Source organism: Mastigoproctus giganteus, chromosome 7, assembly GCF_048544385.1.
Source record: "Mastigoproctus giganteus isolate SK-2022 chromosome 7, ASM4854438v1, whole genome shotgun sequence".
NCBI lineage: Eukaryota > Metazoa > Arthropoda > Arachnida > Uropygi > Thelyphonidae > Mastigoproctus > Mastigoproctus giganteus.
Window position 1 is genome coordinate 8,858,047 of NC_143581.1, and position 25,089 is coordinate 8,883,135.

At 36.0% G+C, this 25,089-nt stretch overlaps 1 protein-coding gene across 1 annotated transcript in view; it reads left to right on the plus strand.

The window, feature by feature from the left end:
* The window catches only part of pnut (septin 7-like protein pnut), a 131,743-nt gene that overhangs the window by 66,050 nt on the left and 40,604 nt on the right, over positions 1–25,089 (plus strand). Inside the window, exons 7-10 of the mRNA XM_090378640.1 lie at positions 3,134–3,226; positions 7,831–7,927; positions 14,580–14,631; positions 21,950–22,063. Coding sequence (XP_090234766.1) covers positions 3,134–3,226; positions 7,831–7,927; positions 14,580–14,631; positions 21,950–22,063 — 356 coding nt within the window. The remainder of the gene's footprint in view (positions 1–3,133; positions 3,227–7,830; positions 7,928–14,579; positions 14,632–21,949; positions 22,064–25,089) is intronic.

Here is a 25,089-nt window from a genome sequence, read left to right on the forward strand (position 1 = left end):
CAAGCAACATTGTAAGGAAGTCCCAGGCTTTTGCTACACCAGCCAAAAATAAATAAAATAAAACTTCCCATGTGTTTCCTTCTTCATGTCCAATCCAACTGACTTAAATTTCTCCAAGCTGTCATCCTGAATTTATTCCTGAGGTAACTTATTCCAGTAATTAATAAAATACTGGCTAAAAGAAATCTTCCTATTCAGTCTTGAACTGTTTTCCCCCTATAATTTGAATTTGTCATTTATAAGCATGAATATTTTGCCTTCATTCATTTTATTATTCTTTCTGAGTGTTATAGACCTCTACCAGATCTCCTCTAAAGTGCCTAGTTACCAAACCCTGTAGCCCAGATATTTGAAGTTTACCTCATCTACCTTTTCACCAGTCTCACCAGATTTGTTGCTTGTCTTTGGACCCTTTCAAGAAACTGTCTTTTTTTAGGTGTGGTCTCCACACTTGGTCACAGTACCACAAGTCTGGTCACACAATTATTTTATATAGCAGCATTATAACATCCTATCTCTAAAAGCAGATGTTTGATAAATCGTTGACAGGACACTGTGATCCTTACTTGTTGCCTGTATGTGCTGCATGAAGAACTTCATTTAGAAATTATCTAAATTAAGTTTGTATGTGTGCATGTCATAACCCCAGAATTTCTTTTCTTTTCTTTGTTTATCATTTTGAATTCAACCTCTCCAAAGTATACAAATTATTTTGGGGCTGCTATTTCCTAAGTGTAACACCTTGATAGGATTGTCAAAGAAGTGGTAACATTAAAACACCGCTACAGCTTGTCTGAAAATCCTTGAAGTCTATCCAAGTTATTTGAAGGAGTTCTAATTGGGACTAGTTTTTAATTGCTCTCTCTCTCTCTCTCTCTCTCTCTCTCTCTCTCTCTCTCTCTCTCTCTCTCTCTCTCTCTCTCGACATCTGCAAATTTTGATGTCACATGATTTATTCCTTTATCAATATCATATAAGAAAAAACTGAGAAAACAGTGGTCCGGCATTAAACTGCGAGAGATTCCGCTTATAACATTAGGCTAATCTGAAGAGTAGCCATTAATCATGACCTGTTTCTGTGCTACAGCCAACAGTGATCCATCTTGCTTGCAATCCCAACATGTTCCAGCTAATACAGTAATCACTCTTCTAAGACTTATTGCTAATGTTAAGGAGATGGTTGAGTGGGAGAAGACAGAGCGGAGACTCCACTAATAATATGGACCAATGTTATTAGTGGTGCCCACAGGGTTCAGTGCTGGGCCCATTGTTGTTTTCTGTATTTATCAGTGATATTGATGAAGGTATATCAGGCTTAATGTCCAAGTTTGCAGATGATACGAAGGTTGGCAGGGTGGTTAATGACAGTAATGAAGGTATGCTGTTGCAACAAGATCTAGAAAAATTAGTCAGATGGGCTGAGAAATGGCAGCTGAAGTTAAACATTGGCAAATGCAAAGTACTGCATATGGGTAGCAGTAATCCCAGAGTAACATACTAACTGTATGATTAAAGTGGGACTAACATATGTATATTTCCTATTATTAAACTTGTCACAATCTATTTTTGTATCCGTTTTCGCTCTGTGTTACAGTAATTTTAGTTTTGATAACGTACTAAGTATGGTACGACACAGGTTAGTGGAAAATGAAAAATACCTGTTGGGTAATTGTGCAGACAGGCTGCCAGGATGGACAGCTCATTGGGTTTTTGTCAATGATATACAGGAATTTTGTTAGCAGGAATAAGGAGGCAATAATCCTATTGTATAAGACAATGATAAGGCCACATCTTGAGTACTGCATACAGGTTGGGAGGCTTCATTTTAGGAAGGATGTAGAGCTACTGGAATGGGTGCAGAGAAAAGCAACAAGATTGGTGAGAGGAACAATGGGGTGCTCTTAACAAGAAAGGCTTCAGTTCTGCAAATTGCAGTATCTGCAGCTTAGGTTAAGTACCTGCAAAGTGATTTGATTGAGATGTTTAAGGCCTTAAATTAATTGATCAAGCTCAATGCTGATGATTCTTCCCCTTGCTCAGACTACACATATGAAGGGGCATAAATTCAGATTGTGGAAGGATGGCTGCAAGGTAGGAGTGAGGAGCTTTGCTTTCAGCCAGCAGGTGGTTGATTCCATCTGTTGTTATAGAAGTGGATAGTTTGAATAAATTCAAGGAAGAACTAGACAAATTATTGGAGGGAATGTACAAGTGATATGTGAAGTCTTTTGGCTGATAAAATCTTATAAGCTTGCTTTCTTGCATCATATGCTAATACTAATTTCAGCAATTCATGCTCTTCTACTCTGTCCACACAATGCAGACACATGGTGGCTCCTATTAAATGTGTCTACTATTAGTTGGAAACATAATTATGAAATGGTAGCACATACTGAAGATTTTAGAGATTAATCAACACTTTATTTGAATCTTATATGAAATGTTCTTGGAAAATATAAATTTACATGTGTAAATTTATGTTTTCCAGAGCCCATTCATGCAAAACTGCCCATGTAATAGCATATGAAATCAAGTACATGGCATGCATTTTAACCCTTTATGGAATATGTGCCTAAATTACATTCTACGTATTTGATTTTATATGTTACACATTAGTGGTTTTGAAGACATTGATAAATGGAACTTAGAATATTGTAAATTAACTATTCCTATTAATCATCATCTTCAGTTGCATCTTTTGCTGTCTGGTTTGAATTTGTGTATTTAGGATCACTCTTAGAATAGGTTGTTATCGTTTTTTTTTTTTTTGTTTAAATTCGAACTTATTACCATAAGTTTATTTATTTGGAATTGCCTTGACACATATTCTCTCTCTCTCTCTCTCTCTCTCTCTCTCTCTCTCTCTCTCTCTCTCTCTCCTCTCTCGTAATGTTAAAATTATAATTGCAGCTTTTTTTTTTTTTTTTTTCAATAAATTTGTTTATGCTAGTGTTATAAATTGATTTCCTTAATTCTTTTTAAAATGATATAATATTAGCTATACTGAGACTAGTGAAATATAATTTGCATTGGTGTGTATTTATGCTGAGGCTAATTACTGTTACATTTGATTAGTCGAACACATTTAGCTGATATCTACATTTATTTATTTACACACACTTTCTGTTTACAGATTTTAAATGAAATTGCTCAAAATCAGATAAAAATTTATGAATTCCCAGGGTGTGAAGATGAAGAGGAAAACAGGCAACATAAAATAATGAAGGTATACGATTAGTTTTATTCCATTAATTTGTAAATAAGTTTCTTATATGAACATTTTCTTATATGAACTAAGGTAAGCAAGTGAGAAATGGGTGCATACAATAGATAGCAGCATTTCCTCACTCAATAAGAGGGAAGTATGGGTGGTAACAGATAGTAGAGTGGTCCCCATACATTCAAGAGCATGTGCATTAACATAGATACTTGTGTGACATTGGTGGAAGCATGGAGACACTGGTTTTGGTGTTGTGCAGTTTTTGCATGCTAAAGAACAGCACAACCACAGAATGCTAATACTAATTTACTGTGAACTTGTGACCATATATGGTAGTGAACATATTGTAAGCAGAAAACAAGTGTAATTTTTTGCATTACAGATGAACTTGGTCTTCTGTGCATTGCTTAGGAAGACCATGTTCATTTGTAATAGGAATTCTTAAAGGTATCTTCAGTTTGGGGGGGGGGGATAGTTGTTACAGTAAAATCTCGTTAATACAAACTCGGTTTATACAAAGTACTCGTTAATATGAAGCACATACCATTCCCCTGCGAAAGGATAGGCTTTTCTATGTAAATATATTTGTTTATTACAAAATTCAGTTAATATGTATTACAAAGTTCGTTTTCACCCTGTGAGAAATAAATATTGTTATTTTGTACATTTAATACAAATCTTGGCATAGCTGTCTGATTATTGCCTCTGACCACCTGGTTCCCTACTTCCCGAAGGATGGCACTGACTTGTTAGAAATTACTTTTGTATAAACAAAACCAGTGTATGGTAGCTATAACATAAGTGTCCCCCCCCCTTTTTTTTTTAAATGAAAATCACAAACACGAGAGGTATTAGAACCTATAGTACTTACTACCATGCATGGGTTGGAGGTTGAGAAGACAAAAGAAGATATTTGTTGACTTGAACTTCTGTATACTGTAATTTTCAGGAAATACATACGAAGGAAGGTTGTTCCAGAAAATGGCAGTTGGCAATTCATTTTAAATTTTTCTAACTTCCATTTTACATTTCATCCATGTGTAGTAAAAACAGTCATCATAAGCTGCTCTGACTGCAGCACTTCACATGCTACCCTAATGGGTTCTAATTAGAACTTCTATTATATTTTCAATCTTTTGCCACACACTGGCTGACAAATGCAATTCCTTTATGGACATATAAGGATAGAAGGGGTTCGTAGCTTTTTCACCACTGCTTGTGCTTTAGCCAAAGGAAGTTTCATTTCATCATGTTTCAGAACATCTTTAACAGCCAACTGCAGAGAATGTGCAGCATAATGAAGGGATACCATAATACCCTGAATACCTAGATCATGGAAATTTTATTTACAAAGATTTGTATCACTAGAGTCTATAGTCTCAGATTCTTCGATCTCTTTAGTATCATCTTCCATATCGAGTTTTCCAGATTGTTCCTGAGCAAGTAATTTGAATGACCTTATCATATTAGCCTCATTGTCCGTTGTTAAAGAATACACTTGTTCTAATTTAATTTCAAATTCTTTCAAGACACTTGAAACTATTTTGCATAAATTACCGCTGTAGCCTGATCATTCAATTCTTGCATCGCAAGTGTTTTTAGAACAATCTTGTCACAATGAAAAAATTGTACATTTATTCCCAAAATTGACCTCTCAAATCGAGTTGCAGTATCTATTTTCAAAGAAATTAATCTGCCCTTCAAAACAGCTGTAAGTTCTTTACGCTAATGATTAGCTCATCTACTTATCCCACCTTGAATATTTTGACGATTTATCTGAAGTTTACTACCAAGTTCCATAACAATTGGATCCAGTAATTTTCAGAATCCCGAATCTTCAAGCAGAGAAAATGGTCTACCATTTACAGTCACTAATTCCACACATGCATCTTTAACTATTTCTGTAGATATTTCAACCGATATGGGTTTTTCTAACACTAGATGTAACAAATTTTGTAATAATAGGTAACTGTGGAGACTATTTTTGCTTTCTTTTGTAAAACATCCTCATAATCAGCAACATGCATTTCTTTTGAAATGTCTCAGTAAGTTTTCTGAATGTTTACCCTTCAATTCCATTTTACAAACAGTACACTTTGTCTGTGTCACTATTATAATGAAATTTTTCGTGGACAGGGTGCCCTTTTCTGTTGCCATTCATTATTATCTGGGGGAAGGAAAAACAGAAATAAATATTTATTTTTAAACTGTTACAAAAATAATATTTAAAAGACATATGCTAACAAGTTATTGTAACAACTCAATAAAGGTGAAGTATGCCAATTGTTCCAATTAAAAACTACCAAAGTATGTACATAAAATGAACAAAAACATTATCATTAAATTACTTAGAATATCCTTTATTTCTTAAATATTATGCAGCACTTAACAGTAAATAAGAGTGCATAAACTTTGATTAGCAGTGGGGCTACATTATGGATCTTTTCTGAGTTTATCTGCCACAAAAAAGTGATAAATTCATTGATTCCTTCACACCTATTTTTCTCTAAAACTAAAAGTTGAATATTAAAAAATTCAATAATAATAAATAAAAAATTGAATATTAAAAAATTCAATAATAATAAATAAAAAATTGAATATTAAAAAATTCAATAATAATAAATAAAAAAAATTGAATAACACAAAAGTTTGTGCAAATGCAGGATATAATAAGCAGCAATTCTAAAAATAGCCAAAGACGGCATCGTTTTAGTTATATCTCATGTTGTGAATACCTTCACAACGAGTTGCCATGATATTGCACTACTTCGAATAAGTAGTCTTCTCTAGTAGAAAAGACTACTGTTACTTCTTCTCGATGGGCACCATCACCCAGACAGCACAGTTTCAAGGCTTGTTTGTATTGTGTGGGATAATAACTCTACTATCCACTTGTCCCTATACTTAGAAAAGGGAAACAGTAGAGGGAAACTAATAGTAGGAATGGAAGAGGAAAAGAAACTGTGTGGAAGAATGAAAGGGACAGTAACTCCTTTAACTCTCACCACTTAAACTTAAACTCCCCGAATAGGTAATGCTTCCCCAGTAGAGAAGACTTGTTACCTATTCTTGGAAACTCTGGGCAGCATCAAAGGCTCCCCTGGTGACCATTTAAGGGCTATTTTGTATATGTAGGATAATAACTCTACTATCCACTTGTCCCTATTAGACTTAGAAAAGAAAAAAAAGTAGAGGGAAAGTAATGGTAGGAGTGGAAGAGGAAAAGAAACTGTGTAGAAGAATGAAAGGGACAGTAACTCCTGCAACTCACACCACTCAAACTCCTCGAATAGGCAATGCTTCCCCAGTAAAGAAGACTGTTGTTACCTATTCTTGGACCGTTGTTACCTATTCTCCGGGCAGCATCAGGCTCCCTTGGTGACCGTTTCAGGGCTGTTTGGCCCTTCTTCGGTGGGTGAGTAGGTACCATGGTGATGCAATGATGACAGAAACAGCTAGGAAGTATAACTCCACAATATGAGAGGTGCCTGATCGTGTATAAAGTGAATTAGACAAGCACTTTTAGGGTTTAAGCATTAAGGCTGCGAAAGAATTTGACAATGTACAAGTTTGTGCAAAAGCAGCATATCAGTATGTAGCAACTCTGAAAAGATAGTTAAAAACGGTATCGTTTTAATTATATCTCATATTGTGAATATGAGAAAATGAGAAAAAATTGAATATTAAATAAAATATAATAAATAAAAATACTGCAGAGAAGTTTTCCATTTATGCACATAGGTATTAGAACTACATATATTAAGCATGCTTAGATATACCAAAGATTCTCTGTAATTCAGTGTGTGAGTTGCTCATAGTTACAATTCAAAATATCTGAAATAAAACAAAAATTCAACGATACAAATGAGAATTTCCAGGAATTATTATAATTTAATTAATAAGTAAAGGTTACAATAAAATAATACATATGCACTTACCAAAGACGCTTCTTTTGGGAATCCTTCCTCCAAGGTGTCCACATGTAACCTAATATCGCAGCCAAAGTGCACTATGACAGAGCGGAAACAGGAATGATGAACCCTCAGAACAAAACCTCAGAAACTAAACATGTTAATCTTTTCAAAGAAAAACGCTAATGAGTGATTCTCAGTACTACACCCTTTCATTTCCTTATCACTGATTTGATTGGTGTTCTGCTGCATCGAGAGGGTCCCTTCCCACGTGCCCCACTGCAGAGCTTCTATTCAGATAGCTCACAGGGTTCCTCTGCAATTCATTTCTTGGTCAAAGCGAAAAAACTCTTTCCCTACCCCCGAGATGGGCTGCTAATGCGATGCAGTGCTTTTCATGTCTTCTAGAAGCCTGGCCATGAACAATAGAAAGAGGAAGGAGTATGTTTCCTACTCACTGGATTTCCCCATGAAAAGTTTCATTGACCCATAGGCCGTAGTCTGTTTGAACCAAAAACTGAACCACATTTTCCAAAAAATGTTGGTTCTGTTCAGTGGTTTCAGTTTGGTTCATGGTAAAGAAAAATGGGTGCAGTTTGGTTTGCAGCTCTGAAATATAGTTTTAGAATGTGGTGTATTCACTATTGATCAAATTGTGCATTGTGTAATTGCATATCATAAATATTCTTATAATTTTAGGAGAGAGTGCCATTTGCAGTAGTAGGAAGCAATGCAACAGTAGAAATTAATGGAAAACATGTCAGGGGACGCAAGTATCCATGGGGTATTGCAGAAGGTAAGCATATTGGTGCCCCCCCCTCCTTTTTTTTTTTTTTTTTTTTTTTTCAAATTTAAGATAGTAAGTAATTCAGTTAGTAATAAAAATATTACCAATGCTTGAATGTTATGTAACTTAAATAGATTTTTAGGTCATGTAATTTGAGATTTTAACATTCCTTTTTAAAAGTTTCTCGCTCATTTCAATTCCAGTGATAGATTAAATTAATTATTGAGTAAACCTGAGAGAATAAAAACAAACTGTATACAGCCAGTTATATCATGCCATATTTGCTCATATCACTGCCACCTCTTTGCTGATTTATATATATTGGCTAACATGGCTTGGATTGAATTTTTCAGTGCTGGTCTGTTCATTACACTAAATAGGAGTAGCACAACCATTGTGCTACTTTGTGTCCATTGTCTTATTCTTAAGGAATTTCTACAAGTTGTTTCTTCTCACATATTGAAAGCATCTTCTAAGGTCAGATATGGAATAATGCCACATTCTATAAAAACACTGACTCAAATAAGAATAAATGAACTTTAATCAGTGCTGAAATAAAATTCTGTATAAAAAAAAGCACTGTATTTACAATAAAATAACATATATAAATTAAAACTGCCATTAGTATAAATACAAGTAAAATCATTTTTTATTTAAGAGGTTGCCACATTTGAAAATTTAGTTGTGAAAGATAAAGATTTTAAATATTAAAACCTATAGTACTGTGTATGGATTCAATTTTAGAAGACAGAAAATACTTGTTAATACTGGATTTGAATTTCTGTAGAGGTAGTATTCAGAAATACATCCAGAGAAAGGTTGTTCCAGTGAATAGAAGTAAAAGAATAAATTAAGAAGAGGGAAAATTAGCACAAACATTATGTACTGCGCCAAAAGTCCCTCATTCATGCATGTCAACTTAGACATATCAATGTAAATTTTATCAATCAATCTCTATAGCAGCATTACAGTTAGAAGCCATTGTTGATTCAAATTGGCACACTTTCAACACAGAATGGCAATTGGGTTCCACATCATTTACTTCTCTTTGTATCTACAATTTTGACTCATTTGAACATTACAAAATCCACTGTGACAGATGCCATTCAATGATGGATGGTTGTAGATAATAACTCAGTGTAAAAAATAAAATGTTTGGATGACCTCACAAATTCATGGAACAAGCTTGATGAACCATAAATTGCCTCACCCTTGTTATTTGTGGAAAATATCACTAAGCAAGTGTAATAAGTCAGAATGTCAACCATTCATTGCAAGCTGCATAGTCTTGGATTCAGTGGTCAGGTAGTTGTGCATAACTATTATCAGTCACAAGTGAAACTGTGTTTGGAGTAGTAACATTCTTAATGTTCGTGGACCATAGTGTTAATTGTAAAGCAGCTCAGGGGTTTCCCTCAACTCTGCAATGTTCATGGATTATAGGAGGGTGGCAGAAGTTGCTGTGGAGTGACAGATCTTGTATTCCACCAGAATATCATTCTGGTGGATCTCTTTGGGTATAGAGATTGCCCTGTGAGGGCAGTCTGGTATCATATATCAAATCAAAACAACCTTCAGCTTGTTTTGATTTGATCTGTTGGTCTTTTGGTAGTAGTGCCTGAAACCATGCAGTCTATGACCTTGTTGAGTGTTTTGCATTTTTGTGCTTCCTACACTATGGCAGTATTATGGAAATTGGCACTGTCAATATCAGCATGATAATGCTCTATATCATGGATAGAGGGCTGGTTCATGGACAGTGATGTTGAAAACATGGACATGCCAAATTATACATATCCAGAATGTCCTTTTTCGAAACTGTCAGAGACAGTTTCGAAAAAGGACAGTTTGCAGCTGTCAGAGCTGGTTTTGCAAGGTGTGGAATTGAGCCAAATTCCTGCAGAAAACTGTCTGAAGTTGACAGAAAGTATGTCCACAAGTATTAAGGTTGTCGTGCAGGCCATAGGTGGGCTGTCCTACTGTATTAAGTTTTGAAATTAAAAGCCCTTTGTGAACCACAACCGTGTGTGTGTGTGTGTGTGTGTGAAAGAGATAAATACATGTATAATGATGCTATCTTTATGAAGCTTATGGACACCAAAACATATGGGCAAAGGCCAGTCACATGACTTCACTATTGTTGAGGCTTTGCTTATGTAGTTTTTAGTACTGGACTAAATTGCATTCTCTGTGAACATAATTTAGAAGCATTTGTTTAATATTTTCTTATTAATATGCTTAATTATTTGAAACTGTAGTGATGTTTCATTTGCTATATATAGTTTAAGTCATCCAGTCAACTGGAATTGAAAGTAGTAAACTTTAAAAAATGTGAAGAATTAAATTTGCCTACAATAAAGAAATCTTTTCCTAATACAGATGAGATTAGCATATGTGGATTGAATGCATTGCTTTTTTTGATGGACAGGTTGATGTTTAACAGCGTGTTTATATGAGGATTTAGCATGGAGCTTATAAAAATCCATGCTTAATGGAGGTTAATATTTAATAAAGGGCTGCTTAACCTTTTCAGTGGTGGTTTGTCACACTTGGGTAGGTTCTTCATAGTGAATATCTGTGAAGGAACATATTGTTTGAAATCTTCAAAACAGATCTATGTACTTACTCCTTAGAATGGGCTCTGTGGAATGAGTTTTTTCACGGAATTTTGAAATTTTGTAAAAAATAAAACTTTATACATGAATGCATTTAAAATATTAATGCTCTTATTTTGACTTTATTTCCCAACACTAAAGTAAAATTATCAAAAATAAATTCAGAATTTTTTAAAAAAAATTGTAAATAAATGCAGATTTTTACTTTTATTGATGTTAGAGTATCCTCTGCATTTATATAGTATGAACCAGAGCTGTAATGTTCAATATGTTCTGCGTTGATATCAATATTTGTAAAATAATAAGAGAAGTTTACTTCAACATAGTACGTTGAACACTTCCGTATGATACTCTCCAGAAATTAAAACGAAAAAATCGAAAAACTTTAGAGTAACAAATAATTAAAAATCAATTTAACACAATTAACAAAAAAATTGCAAAACGATTTTCCTTCCTGAAGCTGACAACGCTTTTCGACCGTATGTCGTGATCACGGGAATGAAAATTACCGAATAGGTTACCTGGCAACCCAAAGGTCGCGGGTTCGAATCCCGCCTCGGGCTTGGATCAAAGTACTGCAAAAACCTTGGGAGGTGCACTATGGCCACAGAAGCCGATGCGCCAACAATTACCAAAAAAAAAAAAAAAAAAAAAAAAAAAGTGAGTATGAAACTTAAATAGGGATTATTTGTCTTCCCGCATGCGAGTAAAAAAAAAAAAAAAAGCCCATTAATCAGAGATGAGAAATGGCCGATGAACATTGACAGAATTTTCGTGTAATTTCTACGGTTTCTGCAATTAATAGTCGCGTATAATTACATTGGATGCCAAGTATTTTGGCCTCGTTAAATAAAAAAGTGTTTTTTGTTAATGGTGTGAAAGGTTAATTCTGACACTGCTGAACGAGAAGCACGAACTGAGGTCACATGTTGATTAACACAAATATTCAAGGGAAAACGCGTCGAACTCTGGTAAGACGAGTTGCAATCACTGCAAGAAATGTTGTATACCAGGTCATTAATTTGTGCTGCGAATGAGGAAAGGACTGAGTGATTGTTCGGTATAGTGTGTAATTTCCATATTGGCCTGGCCACAATTTTAAATTCGGTATCTTTAAAGAATCTGTTAAGCTGTTGTGTCACTGTTCAACATATGGGACAGAAATAAAGTATTTTTTGATTTTACTATTGTTGGTTGGTGTACTATTTTGTATCCTATCCTTAGCTTGTACCCTAATTTGGTTTATTGTAGCAAGGGGATAACCCCTGTTTAAGAATCTGATGGTTAATATTTGTATTTCCGAGCCCAAAGCAGATTCCGTCGTTGAATGTTTGTAGGCATTTAGAAATCAATTAAAGATAATCAATCTTTTGTAGATGAACAGGTGATAGCTGTTATAATGTAGAAGCATACTGGTGTTTGTAGGTTTTTGATAGATGTTAAATTGGATTTTATTTGAGTCCCGAGTAAGCTTGAAATTTAGAAAATTTAATGACTTTGTATCCGTATCCTCCCTTTCCAATGTAAATTTGAGTCTAGAATTAATATTATTAAATGAATGTAAAATGTCTTGGATAGTACTACTATCGGTAATAACTAGAACATCGTCTAAATACCCCCATGGTATGTGATGCAGGGACGAAAAGGCTTCAAATGTATATGCTCGATCGTTGAAAGATAGATCTCCGATATTAAGCTGCTCAGGCTTAATATTGGAGATCTAACAGTTTAATTAAGTGAAAAATTTCCTTAATAGGAAGCTTCGTATGATTAATCAGTATCGAGTTATTATTTAACACATCCCAAATAATATCTAATGTGTATTCAACGTTTACATTCGTATATAATGAGGTAATATCTAGTGAGAATAAATTGTTATTGTTGCCAAGTCTACAGTCCTTAAGATTATTAGATAATGTATTGTAATTCTTAATCCTAAATTGTATTGCCTGTCTAAAGGGTTTTATATAATGCTGTATACATGTGTGGCCAAGGATGAAAATGTCGAGTTTCTGTAGGAAATAATAGGCCGAATAGGAAATTCAGACTTAACGTAATTTTACCTGACCGAAAAGTGCAGGAATATTGTATGTTCTGGCCTTTAATTCCTTTAACTGAGCCATAGTAATGTAGTCATTTTTTCGATACATGGTTAACGTTTTATCGTATTGATTGACTAAATTGGTAAATAGTGCCGGGTCTACTTCAAGATAAGTGGAGGTATCTGAAACAACTGATTCTAACTTATTAATATAATCAGGTTTATCGAGTATTACCACTGTATCTCTTTTATCTGCCCTCTGTATAATAATGTCTTTATTTTCCCGAAGTTCAATTTAGTGTATTCAATTTAGGAAGTCACGTTTCTTTTATATTATTCACCACTTGGTTAACTTGTTGAATAAATAAATCTTTTTGTTGAACATTACGAAGTCCAAATTCAATATCAATTATGCACTGTTTTTTAGGTAGTTTTCGAGGTGGTAAATTATAATTTAATCACTTTGGATAAAAGTGAAATCTGGTTCTGCGATAGCTTATACAAGGAAAGATTTGTAACCTGTTGATATGTTGGTTCGTTGAATGGTGGGCGAGGGAATGTTTGCGAACTAGCGGACGTATTCTGTGGTAGCATGTTGTGTGTATGTGGGGGTCATCCTCCAACTTGTATGCACTTGGTCGCAAGCTCGTGACAATGTGTTAGAATTCGTATGAACGTGTCTTGACCCTCCCGATAATGTTTGTAATTTGTTAACGTGTCTGTTTTTTATATCTGAGGTCTGTGCTTCCCGTCGCAAATCTATGGAGGTCTTCAATACAACCAATCGTTAGGATGTAGATAATTTTTTAATTTATCATGAAGCTTCCTAACCTGGGAAAGGTATTTTTGTTTATTAGAATATCAAGATTTTAAGGCAAGTTTAATGATATTACGCGATGTGGCAAGTGCTAGTTGTTTTATGCCTGAAATTTTTTGATTTAAATTGACCCTAGCAAACTTTGGAACGATGTTGTTTTGAAGGCAATATTTTAGAAATGAAATATGGTAACTTTGGGCCCGAGTATCTTAGTGTTAATTTAACGTTATTTTGCACTAAGCTGTTCAAAAAATCCCCAATAATTGTGTGTATCAATAGGTTATATTACCTGGAGAGAAAGGAAGTGAATGAAAATAGTCAATAAGAGTTTAAAAAATGAATTAGATAGTATGAACCAGAGCTGTAATGCTTAATATGTTCTACGTTGATATCAATATTTGTAAAATAATAAGATTTATTTTCTTTCCTCTGCATTTATTTATGTATTGCTTCATTCAATTTTATCAAATTTTGCATATTTGATAACCCAATGAGAAAATTATTGTGGGGGCGGATGTAAACTGCCGCTCTCCTGCTTGGTCTGATGTTTGTGGGGTTTGATCACCATAGTGGCACCCACAATGGACAGCGATTGGAAGAGTTTATCTCCAATTCACAGCTTACCATATTAAATAGGCCACACAATTTGCCAACATTTTCATCTACTCTCTGGGAATCAATTATTGATATCATCTTGGCTAGCAGATAGATGGCTGGCTACATCACTGGCTGGTGTGTCCAGGAGGCCTGGACACACCAGGAGGTGACAACTTCATAGTAGCTCTGGACATCCCTGTCGTGCAACCCTTGATGGGGGACTGTAACTTGCTGGATCCAGAAGTGCACCAGAGAACTGTTACCAGGGTCATTGATAAAACTGAATGAAGTTTTATTCTCCTCTGATTTAGAGCTACCTTCATGCTGCCACCTATTATAAATTGTGTCTTCAATTAGTTGTAAACACAGATAAGAGATGGCAGCAGTACTAGTATTAAAATAATTTGTAGATTTTAGAACATATTGTTTGAAATCTTCAATATGTACTTACTCCCCAGAACTCATACATGTATGCATGTACCACTGAAGGGGGTACATACTTTTTTAAAGCATCTTTCACTGTATGAGCAATATGTATTTTTAGCTTTTAAATTACAAATATCAAGTTAAATGGCATATTTTCATTTCTAGTTGAGAACTTGGATCATTGTGACTTTATAGCCTTAAGGAATATGGTCATCAGGTATTTATTTCCACTTTTTAATTAATTTTCATTGTAAAGTATTTTGAGATTGAAATTAAACTTGGAAATTTTTTGTTGACTGATGTCTATACGTGAGAAAAGATCATACTCAATTTAATATACACTCATGCACACTATTTTCAGTTATGCTTTTTTTTTTTTTTTTTGCTTTGTGTTTTTGTAAAATGTATGCCAATATGTACAGTGCTGAAAGTTCTTTAACTGAAAGATGGTAATTACTTAAAAAAAATCTGGTAACCTCATTGACAACTATTGTTAGTTGTCATTGAATAAACAGTTTTGCAGTAGGACGTGGATTATCAATTAATTTCATTTCCAGTCCATACTAGAATAAAATGTAATTTGTTTCAGTTTGGTTCCCTTATTGCCATAAAATTATAAAACAGTACATGAATGTTATATTAACATTTTTATTTTCTTTTATTAATTATTACAGAATGTTTATAGAAAATATTTATAATTATATTGCAAATATATACATTAATGAGAAAAATCATGCTTTTTGTTTTATATTAGTAGTAGTATTGGTATTAGCTATATGTTGCAAGGAGGTCAAAGGGTTTTGCTGCATCAGCTAAAAATAAATAAATAATGATAAATAAACTAGGGGGGCCCCGCACCCTACTCGCTTTGGTTGCCAACCCCCTCATTCATGTTGTCAAACAACCAAGTTTTTAAAGCATCTGGTTAGGTATCCGCTGTCGGCCAACGTACCTTCCCTTCGTGACAACACGAATGTGTGGCTCTTTCAAGTTCACTGTGAAAAGATAATCTGCTACAATGTTGACATTCATCTACCATATCACCCAAATCGCAATGTGAACTTCAGTGGTTTCTTTGTTATCAGGATCTTGTAAAGATCTTACGTTATGTCTGAGCCGTTTAACAGTTTTCCGAGTTTCGGTCTGTTCTTTGGCCATATTAGATACCCGCTTCCTGTTGCATTGATTTTCCACTTGCTCCATTTTAATTGAACTTATTCTCTGATTAGTTCGTTACCTTTTGGCATGTTTCTTTCTATATTTCCATGCAGACTCCTGACGGAGTCAATTTCTCTTGAAATCTGTGATTGCCGATCTAGATCGCAGCACTGAGTTAATTACTACGTTAGCAAATCAGACATCATGGATTCAAGACACCTGTCAATGCACTGATCAATGTCTAATCAGAAAATGACCTATGTAATTATTTACCTGTGCATTTGTAGTGACTTAATTTTCCTGCCCACTTGTACCACATGTCCTGCATCCCCCTTCTCCCATTGGCTACCCCACCATGCGGCATTCTCAAGGTCAAATAAATATCACCATGAGGAAAACTTTTTTAATGTATAGAGAGAAATAATATTTTTAACATAAAATTACATGAATACAGACATGAAGTTTATCATGCAATATAAGCAGGTGGCCAGGAGGGTATGCATCATGTTATTAGTGATTAACATACCTTAGTGTCTCTGGAGAAGGAGGTAATATTTCATTACTGAAGTCCATGGTAGGACTGCATTGTGTTTAGGTTTGGAGATAGCATTTTAGGAAAAAACATTGAGCTTCTTGAAAGGGCCTAAAGTTGAGAATAGCAAAAGAGAGCCCATATGAAGTTAGATTATAAAAAGAATGGGTTAAAGAGTTTGAAATCAAGGCATCTTGGAGGGGGGGACTTCTGATTGAACTGTATAAGGCACTGAGAGGTGGAGACAAATTGAATGATGGGATTTTCACATTCAAATGGTACAGAAAAACTAGGGTGCATAAAAAAAATTTAGGGAAAAACTAAGGAAGTATATGTTTGGTCAGTGTGTTTTCAACCACTGGCATAAAACTGCCTTCCTGAGTGTCTGAGGTCAACATCCTGGTGAAATTTCAGGGGCAATTTGAACAAAATTGCCCCTGAAATGAGTGATAGTGACATGAGTATCATAAAGGGGATACAGTTTGTATAGGCAATGTTTTGTTTTTGGCTGATACAACAGAAGCCTAGCTGCTTTCATCTTTTGGCTAATTCTCTACTATAGTGAACTGAATCTGTTGGCAGATTGAGTTAAACTGATGTGACTTAGCATTAGTAGAGGCATATGATGCAAGAAAGCAAGCTTATACAGCATCTTCCTTAAAAAAAAAAAAAAAAAAAAAAAACACCCCTTTTCACACATCCATTTGCTCTAAAAGTTTGCCCACTTCTTTGAATTTAAGCTATCAACTTCCACGACAAAAGATGATTTTTTTGTTCCAGCAATCAACTACCAGCTGGCTAAAGGCAAATTTCCACATATCTATTCAACAACTTTCTTTCCTCAATTTGAAATTATGCCCTCTCAGGTTTGTAATCTCAGAAAGAGGAAGAATCCCATCAGCATTGAGCCTGCTGAACCCATTCAAGGCTTTATACACCTCAATCAGATCACCTTGCATAGTCTCCAGATGCTGCAGTTTGCAGAACTTAAGCCTTTCTTGGTAAGAGGACCCATTCGTTCCTCTCGCCAATCTTGTTGCCCTTCTCTGCACTCTTTCTAACAACTCTATATCCTTCCTAAAATGAGGCCCCCAGACAGTACTCAAGGTGTGGCATGACCATTGCCTTATACAAAGGTATAATCACCTCCTTTTCCCTACTAACAAAATTCCTGTATATCATTGACAAGACCCCATGCCCTTCTGTGGCATTCTGTCTGCACTGCTCAGAAAACTTCATTTCTGACTGCCCAATTACCCCCAGGTACCATACAGTTGGTATGTTTCTCTGGGGTTACTTCTACCCATATTCAGTACTTTGCATTTGTCAATGTTAAACTTCAGTTGCTACTTCTCAGCCCATCTGCCCAACTTTTCTGAATCCTGTTGCAGTAGCAGGTTGGCAGGGTTGTTAATGACAGTCATTACTATCATTAACAACCCTGCCAAACCTTTGTATCATCTGCAAACTTGGACATTAAGCCTAATATACCTTCATCAAAGTCATTGATAAATATAGAAAACAACAATGGGCCCTACACAGAACCCTTGAGGACTCCACTAATAACATTAGTCCACAAAGAGCAATGTCCATTGATTACTATTCTTGTTTATACTCAAGCACAACCGCCAGGTCAGTGGAGTTTACAATAAATTATCAATACAAACATTAATTGTATTTAGCAGTCACAGTCTTGAATCTTGTTAACTCAGAGAGCCCTGCTTCTACACTCTCACTCCTGACCATTTGGCTTTGTCAGTCTTCTGTCCCCTTACACTCAGCCATCCTTTTATCCATTGTAGCAACTTGTCTTTAATGCCATACTGCTCCAATTTGTACAGTAGTCTTCCATATGCAACAGTATCAAAAGCTTTCCTGAAATCCAAGTATATGATATCAAAATTATTTTTTTCATCCACAGGAACTGTACTGACTGTTACAGTTTTTTTGTAACCACATCATAGTATCCAATCAGATTAAACTTCCCCTTAACAAACATGCTGTTTATCTGCATTATTACTGCAGTCTTTTCGGATGATCTTGACCAGTGACTGCAGTATTTTCCCTGGAACAGAAGTTAAACTAACAGGTCTGTAATTGCTCTTGTCACCCTTTGATCCCCTTTGTGAATCGGGGATACATCTGCACATCTCCAGTCCATGGGGACTTCCCCTGAGTCCAAGGATTCTCTCATAATTATGGTTAAAGGCTTGCTTACTTCCTTTGCCGCCTCCTTTAACTGGATAGATCCCATCAACCCCAGGTGCCTCAGAATTATGGCAGAGCTACATACATGTGGGACTGTACCTTCCATTATTCATTAATGTCGTGCTTGTTAGAGACATGATGTTCTATATTAGTTATTAAGCATTTCTCATTATAAAATAAAAATGTGTATGTTACAGAAGTTTTATTGTTGTTGGGTTTTAGGTGCATTGGCGACTTATGCCATATTTCACTATTGTATGTTATGTTTGTACAAGTATGTTCACAAACTGTGATTTGCATGTACTGTATTAAAAACTCAAAATAGCTCATGAGGGAAAAAATCCTACCTTTCTGCCTGAGATTGGTTAACTACATCCTCAATTGAAGAGGCCTTTAGAAATTTCTCATCATCTTCAAACCCAAACTGGTCCAAATGAGTGAAAGTGCAGAAACCACTGGACTGTCAGGGAGGACCTATAATACTAGTAACATCATTATAACAAATAACCCAATTTTTTTGTGTCATACATTGAATTAAGGGAACTTACAAAAATGTACAACAAAAATCATTACTTTATGAACAAATGATTGACTTAAGTTCAGATCACTTGCATTAAATGAAAAATTTGTCAGACCACAGTCTGGCAGTTAGTGGCTCCTGCCCTAGGAAGTGGTTTAATGTTGCAGCTCAAGTGGCCTCTGGGATTTCCCCCATAACTGTTTGATTTATCTTTGCGATGCAATACAAGCTTTGTAAAGGCTAGATAGTATGTTTTTGCAAAATGGGATGATCTCACAGATCATCACATTTTGCATTCTTGTAATGCCAAAAAACACATGTGAGAGAAAGGCTCCAGTGGAGAAAAGACTGTCACCAAGTTGTGATCTGAGGTGCCCAGATGACCACTCACCTTGACTGTGTACTTGGAAGGGTTGTTTGTGAGAAAAAGATAGAATGTTGGCAGTGTAGTGAGGATTGGCTGGAATTCTGATAGGTAAATGAACAGTGTGTGTGTGTGTGTGTGAGGTCATTAGTAATTGCAAAAGCTTCAACTAGCTGTCTCCATATGACTAGAAAAGAGAAGCCAGCTGGGATTGTGAACATTAAAATCGCCAGGGAAAATTACCTCACTGCTAGGAAAGTTGGACGGGAAAAAGTTAGGTTTCAGAGAAAGGAAGTCAGAGTTCTAAGTGGTTAGTGGAGTTTGGAGAATGGTAGAGGCAACAGATGAATTTGATGGATTAGGGTAGAAGGATTTTAAGGCAGAGGAGATTCCAAATTGCTAAGTCTGTGACAGGAAATATTGGAGTGGACATAAGCGCAACTACCACCTTTTGAAGTGAAAGGAATTGTACAGCAAATAATTAGTTCAACTGAGATGAGCAGTGGTTGAAAGATTTCGTTCATTTGGATAGATAGGCAATCTTTACACTTAATTGCCACTGAGTTAAGTAGTTTCGCAAGGTATCCCCAAGAGTTTAAATACCCATAACGTGGCCATTAAAATTTTATTATTATTTTATTTTATTCATTGCCATGGTTGTCGTGGGTCTTACCATTAATTGCAGTGTTGGGACCTGCATACATCCTATTATGAGGAGGCCATTATTTTACATCATGATTGAGAGACAGCAGTTAATAATGGGGCCAGCCACACCATTCCCATGGAGTCTGATGGTTGAGTACAGGTAGTTCTCAACTTTACGAGTTAATTCGTTCCTAGTGCGCGCTCGTAAAGCGGGAATTTATTTCCCCATAGACATAAGGTTAAAAATAGGGGTTACGTTCTCAACAATGAAATTAGTTTATGTTTAAACGATTGATTTATCGAAAGAAATGAAAACGTATCCTGTAAAATCAAGCAAATTTTAATAATAGAGAGATTATTTACGACTTACAAATGTTAAAGAATGTTTATTCTTCATCGTCATTGACTAAGTGCACACTTGTTGATCACCCATTATTGGCTCAGCACTCGTTGGTTTGTTGCACAAATGGCACAAGGAGTTGTCTTCTTCAGAAATGTTTCAAGAGACGTTTGTTTCCAAGATAATCTTCTCTTTTAATTATAAATTTCACTATTGCATGCATAAGCATTTTTTAACGGCACACACAAATTGCAACTAACACGATTCGCGTGAAGTAGCAAGTTTACGAAGCTCAAAAAAAAAAAAAAAAAAAAAAAAGAATGAAGATAAGTTTTTGAAAATTTATTTTTTATATGATTGAAGATTTCAGTAAAGGGGAAACATATTTCACCATGATTTAAAAAACCACACAATTCCAGCTATCGGCATTTTCACAAATGTAAGAAAATCGAGTTTACTACCCATTTATAACAAAAAAAAAAAGCTCAATAAATTGGAAAGTGCAAATTGTTTTTATTGTTTTATGGTCATGACTCCAGAAATGTGCTTTAGAAAAATATCACAAAGGCATTTAAAATATCGTAATGTGAACCCAATAACACATTGTTTTTTGGTAATTCGTTTCAAGATCTTGGAAGTTGAAATTTTCGCTGTGTGACTAAGCTATTTATCTCTCTAAAATGTCATTTTTAAAGTCACGAGCGTGACCTTAAGGCCATATAAAAGGTCGTGAGCATGGTTTGTAAATTGTATTAGTTACCAATTCAAATCATTAAAATGCACTACACTTTCATCATTATCATATGTTCTGTTATAAGAATCAATTTTAACAATACGACAGTGTCTTTGGAACTGATTAATATCGTAAAGCTGGGTACACTGTATTGTATAGCTACACACATGGTTTGGAATGCGGTATTTATGAATGTTTATCATTCATTTTTTGCAATTAATGTTCATAGTTTCGATTTTGTTGATACTTGGATAAAAAAAAACTCGTAAACGCGGGAACTCATAAAGCGAGAATTGCCTGTATTTCATTCTTTCATTTCCTTTTTGCAGCACACAATCCATACCTGTTGTTGTTTATGCATATGCAAGGCTATACCTCTGCATAATATAAGAATTTATGATGTATCTTGTTTAAGTTGATCAAGAGGCTCATCACCTTGAAGGCTTCTTCATGCTTATTTTATTGCATGTTTTATTACTTTTATTCTCTTTATATTAATAGTTTTTCTTCTATTATTTATTGGCTGTATATAACTTTGGTTTTAATTTGTACATGGTGTATTTATTTTATATTTAATTTTATGTATCCATGTCTGTGTACTTAATTTATTTTTATTAAACTTTACTTATTTGACTGTGGTTTGTCGGTAGAAGCAATATTTATTTCATTATGACTATTCCTGGTGCTCAACGCATCTTCTCTAAGATAGGCCATTAGTTGTTTTACATTGCATATAATAATAATTTGTTTTTCTGAGAAATATTTATTTCTCTGGTGCCTCCGTAGCCAGGTGGGAAGGAGCAGCAGTGCGTAGCACACGCTTCTTGATTAGACCAGGGTTCGAGCCCGTCACAACCAAATACGGAGGATGCGGAAAGATCAGAGAATGACCACCGCATATTCGCGGAGCAATATGGCCTTAGTTGCTAATGCTCCTAAAAACCAAATAACAAAGAAACAAACATTTCTCTATATTATTCTTTGTTTCCTTGTTTGTCATATTTATGAAGCTTTATTGGTTTACTTTCATTCTAGGACACATATGCAGGATCTAAAGGATGTTACAAATAATGTCCATTATGAAAATTTCCGGTGCAGAAAGTTAGCTGGTGTTGGTGCTGATGGTAAACCAGCTAGAATATCAAATAAGTAAGGATTAGATCTTTGTTTTATATAATTTGAGTTTGATTTTTGATTACTTTATTTAGATCTCCCTCTTTATATAAAATAGAATCAAAACAGTTATTTAAATCTTAACATAATAGTAAGCATGATGATTGATTTACAGAGCTTGCTCAGCAGTTGCTTTTGAAATAAATATAAATCTTAGCCTTTAGAAATCGTAAATATTCATCTTACTGATGTTTTTTTATATCAACTTGTTCTACCAGGTGGGTATATACAGGTACTGAAATTACATATCAGTCCAGCGATGCCATCAGACTTCCATTCACTATTTTCCTTTATACTGTTTTACTTCCTGTTGGATCTTTAGTCATAGTCAAAGTAAACATTGTTTCCTCCAGTGCTCGACACTATTGACCTGCCCTCCTGGTTGGCATTCTAAGTGCATGACCATTCATTTTTGTTTGCTTCAGTATCTATTTAATTGATCTTCCTTTTCCATGTTTTCTATATTCCCACACAGTACACAAATTTGCTTTGTAATGATGGTGTTGCAATTGTATGCATTATTGTATACACGGAAAGAACAGAATTCATGGGATACCTGGTTCCTGGGCAACACGACGCTGTCACCCTTCTTGCTTGTGGACCAACCCACTGCTTGGCAGTTATATAGGTACACTGCAGCACTGCATTCACATAGATGGTAATTCGATATCAGTATGGATAAACGTAATGAGTTAACTGACTTCGAAAGAGGGATGACAGTGGGTGCCCGACTCATGGGTCACTATCGCAGAGGTGGTACAGAAATTGTACTATTTCCATTTGACAGTATCATGAGTGTATCGGGAATATGCCATTTTTGGAATAACATCTCATCGTAGATAACGCTATGGGTGGAGAAAGGTGGTGGATGAATGTGACTGTCGACCTGTCTCATATTGTTTCAGCCAACTGGAGAGCAACAGTAGCACAAATCACCTCTGGCTTCAACAAGGGAGGTGCCAGAAATGTCTCCAAGACCATCAGACTCATTAGCTGCAATAGGTTATGGGAGCTCCCTACCCCTTGGAGTCCCATTGCTAACAGCACAACAGGACTCTATGCCCCAACTGGGCGAAAGAAAATTGGCACTGGACCTTGGATGGTTGCAGACAGACCTCCTGGTCTGATGAGTCCCATTTCTAGTTATTTCAAGTGGACAGGAGGGTGCATATCTGGTGGAAACTGCATGAAGCTATGCACCTATCTTGTCAACGAGGAACTGTTCAGGCAGGTGGACGGTCAGTAACGATCTGGGGTGTGCTCAACTGGCACATGTTGGGACCTCTGGTATGTCTAGATGCATCTCTGAACGGTCCAGATTGTGTCCATCCTTGCAGACCTTCTGCGCCTCTTCGTGGTCATCATGAACCAACAGGGCAATGGACTCTTCCAGCAGGACAATGCACCTCCCCACAGAGCCGTGGTTACTAGAACATGGTTCGAAGAGCATTCCACATATTTTACCACCATGGAATGGCCTCTATTCACCAGACATGAACCCTGTGTGGAGCATCTTTGGGATGCTGTGGAAAGGTCTGTTCAAGCTTTGAATCCTCCTCTCAGGAATGTGACGGAATTATGAACAGCGGTGCAGCAAGCACGGATGGAAATACCTGTGGAATGCTTTTGTGAACTATTGGACTCAATGCCTTGCCATGTGACTGCCCCTTTTCATGCGAAAGGTGGGCTACCCATTACGAGGTAGGTATCCCATGATTTATGTCCACTCAGGATATGATGGCACGTGCTTCGTTTGTGTTTATTGCCTGCTACAAAATGCATGTGAAGCGGCGCCTCCGTAGCCAGGTGGGAAGGAGCAGCAGCAGTGCATAGCACACGCTTCTTGATTAGACCGGGGTTCGAGCCCATCACCACCAAATACGGAGGATGCGGAAAGGTCAAGGGAATGACCACTGCATATTCCCGGAGCAATACGCCCTTAGTTGCTAATGCTCCTAAAAACCAAATAACAAACAAACAGCATGTGAAGCAAGTCACCATGAGTTGCCCCGTCTTTCGTTTCAAATTCCAAGATAGTCTCCAAAATTAATTTCTTAATTTAAATTCTCATATTAACATTTTAATGTTATATGTATTCCTCTCTATTACAAAGAGTATTTCTTTTTAAATATAATTTAGGTAATGCATACATTGTTAATTGCTATTATTTTGAAATGTTGATGTGAGTCATTGTAGTTGTGTATTATATTATATATTAAGGTATTTATATGTTATATGAAGTTGGTTGTAACCTTGTTCTGTATGTATTATTTTGATCAACAGACATAAATGGCAATGTGGGTAGCAACATGCATTGCAAATATACAGGGTGTCTCAAAAATATTGGTACAAATGTTTAGGGGAGGTAGGTAATATCTAAAGGAATGTGAATCACATAGGAACCCATAACCAGAAACATCACTGTAAGTCAGTACACGGCGCTATTCATCAGTTTGCGAGAGGGAAAATTTCTGGTTTACTCATTCAAGCAGTAGTCGCCGCACGAAGAGCATGCATCGATATACAAACTGTGAGCTGGCAGACATGCACCTAGTGTATGGATTAGCAGAGGGCAATGGACAAGCCACTGAATGAATTTATGGAGAACGCTTTCCAGACAGACAGACATGTACCGGACCACTGTTTGTTTGCGCGTGTGCATCAAAATTTGTGCGATTATGGGTCATTTAGAGGTAACAGGAGTAGTCCGGGCAGACCACGTTTGACACGAACTCCCGCCATGGAAGAAAGTGTGTTGAATGCCTTCCAGAATAATCCTACTACCAGCACACATGCTGGTAGTAGGATTATTCTGGGCGGCATTCAACTTATGACGTTGCCCCTGCCTTAGGAGTGTCTCGTTGCAGTGAACTACAGCATGTCTAGCAAGACGATTCCTTACACCCTTTTCATCTCCAGAGGGTTCAGTTACTGCTCCCCCAAGATCATCCTGCACGTGTGGCTTTTGCACAGTGGTTTCTCCAAGAAAGTGTTCAAGACTT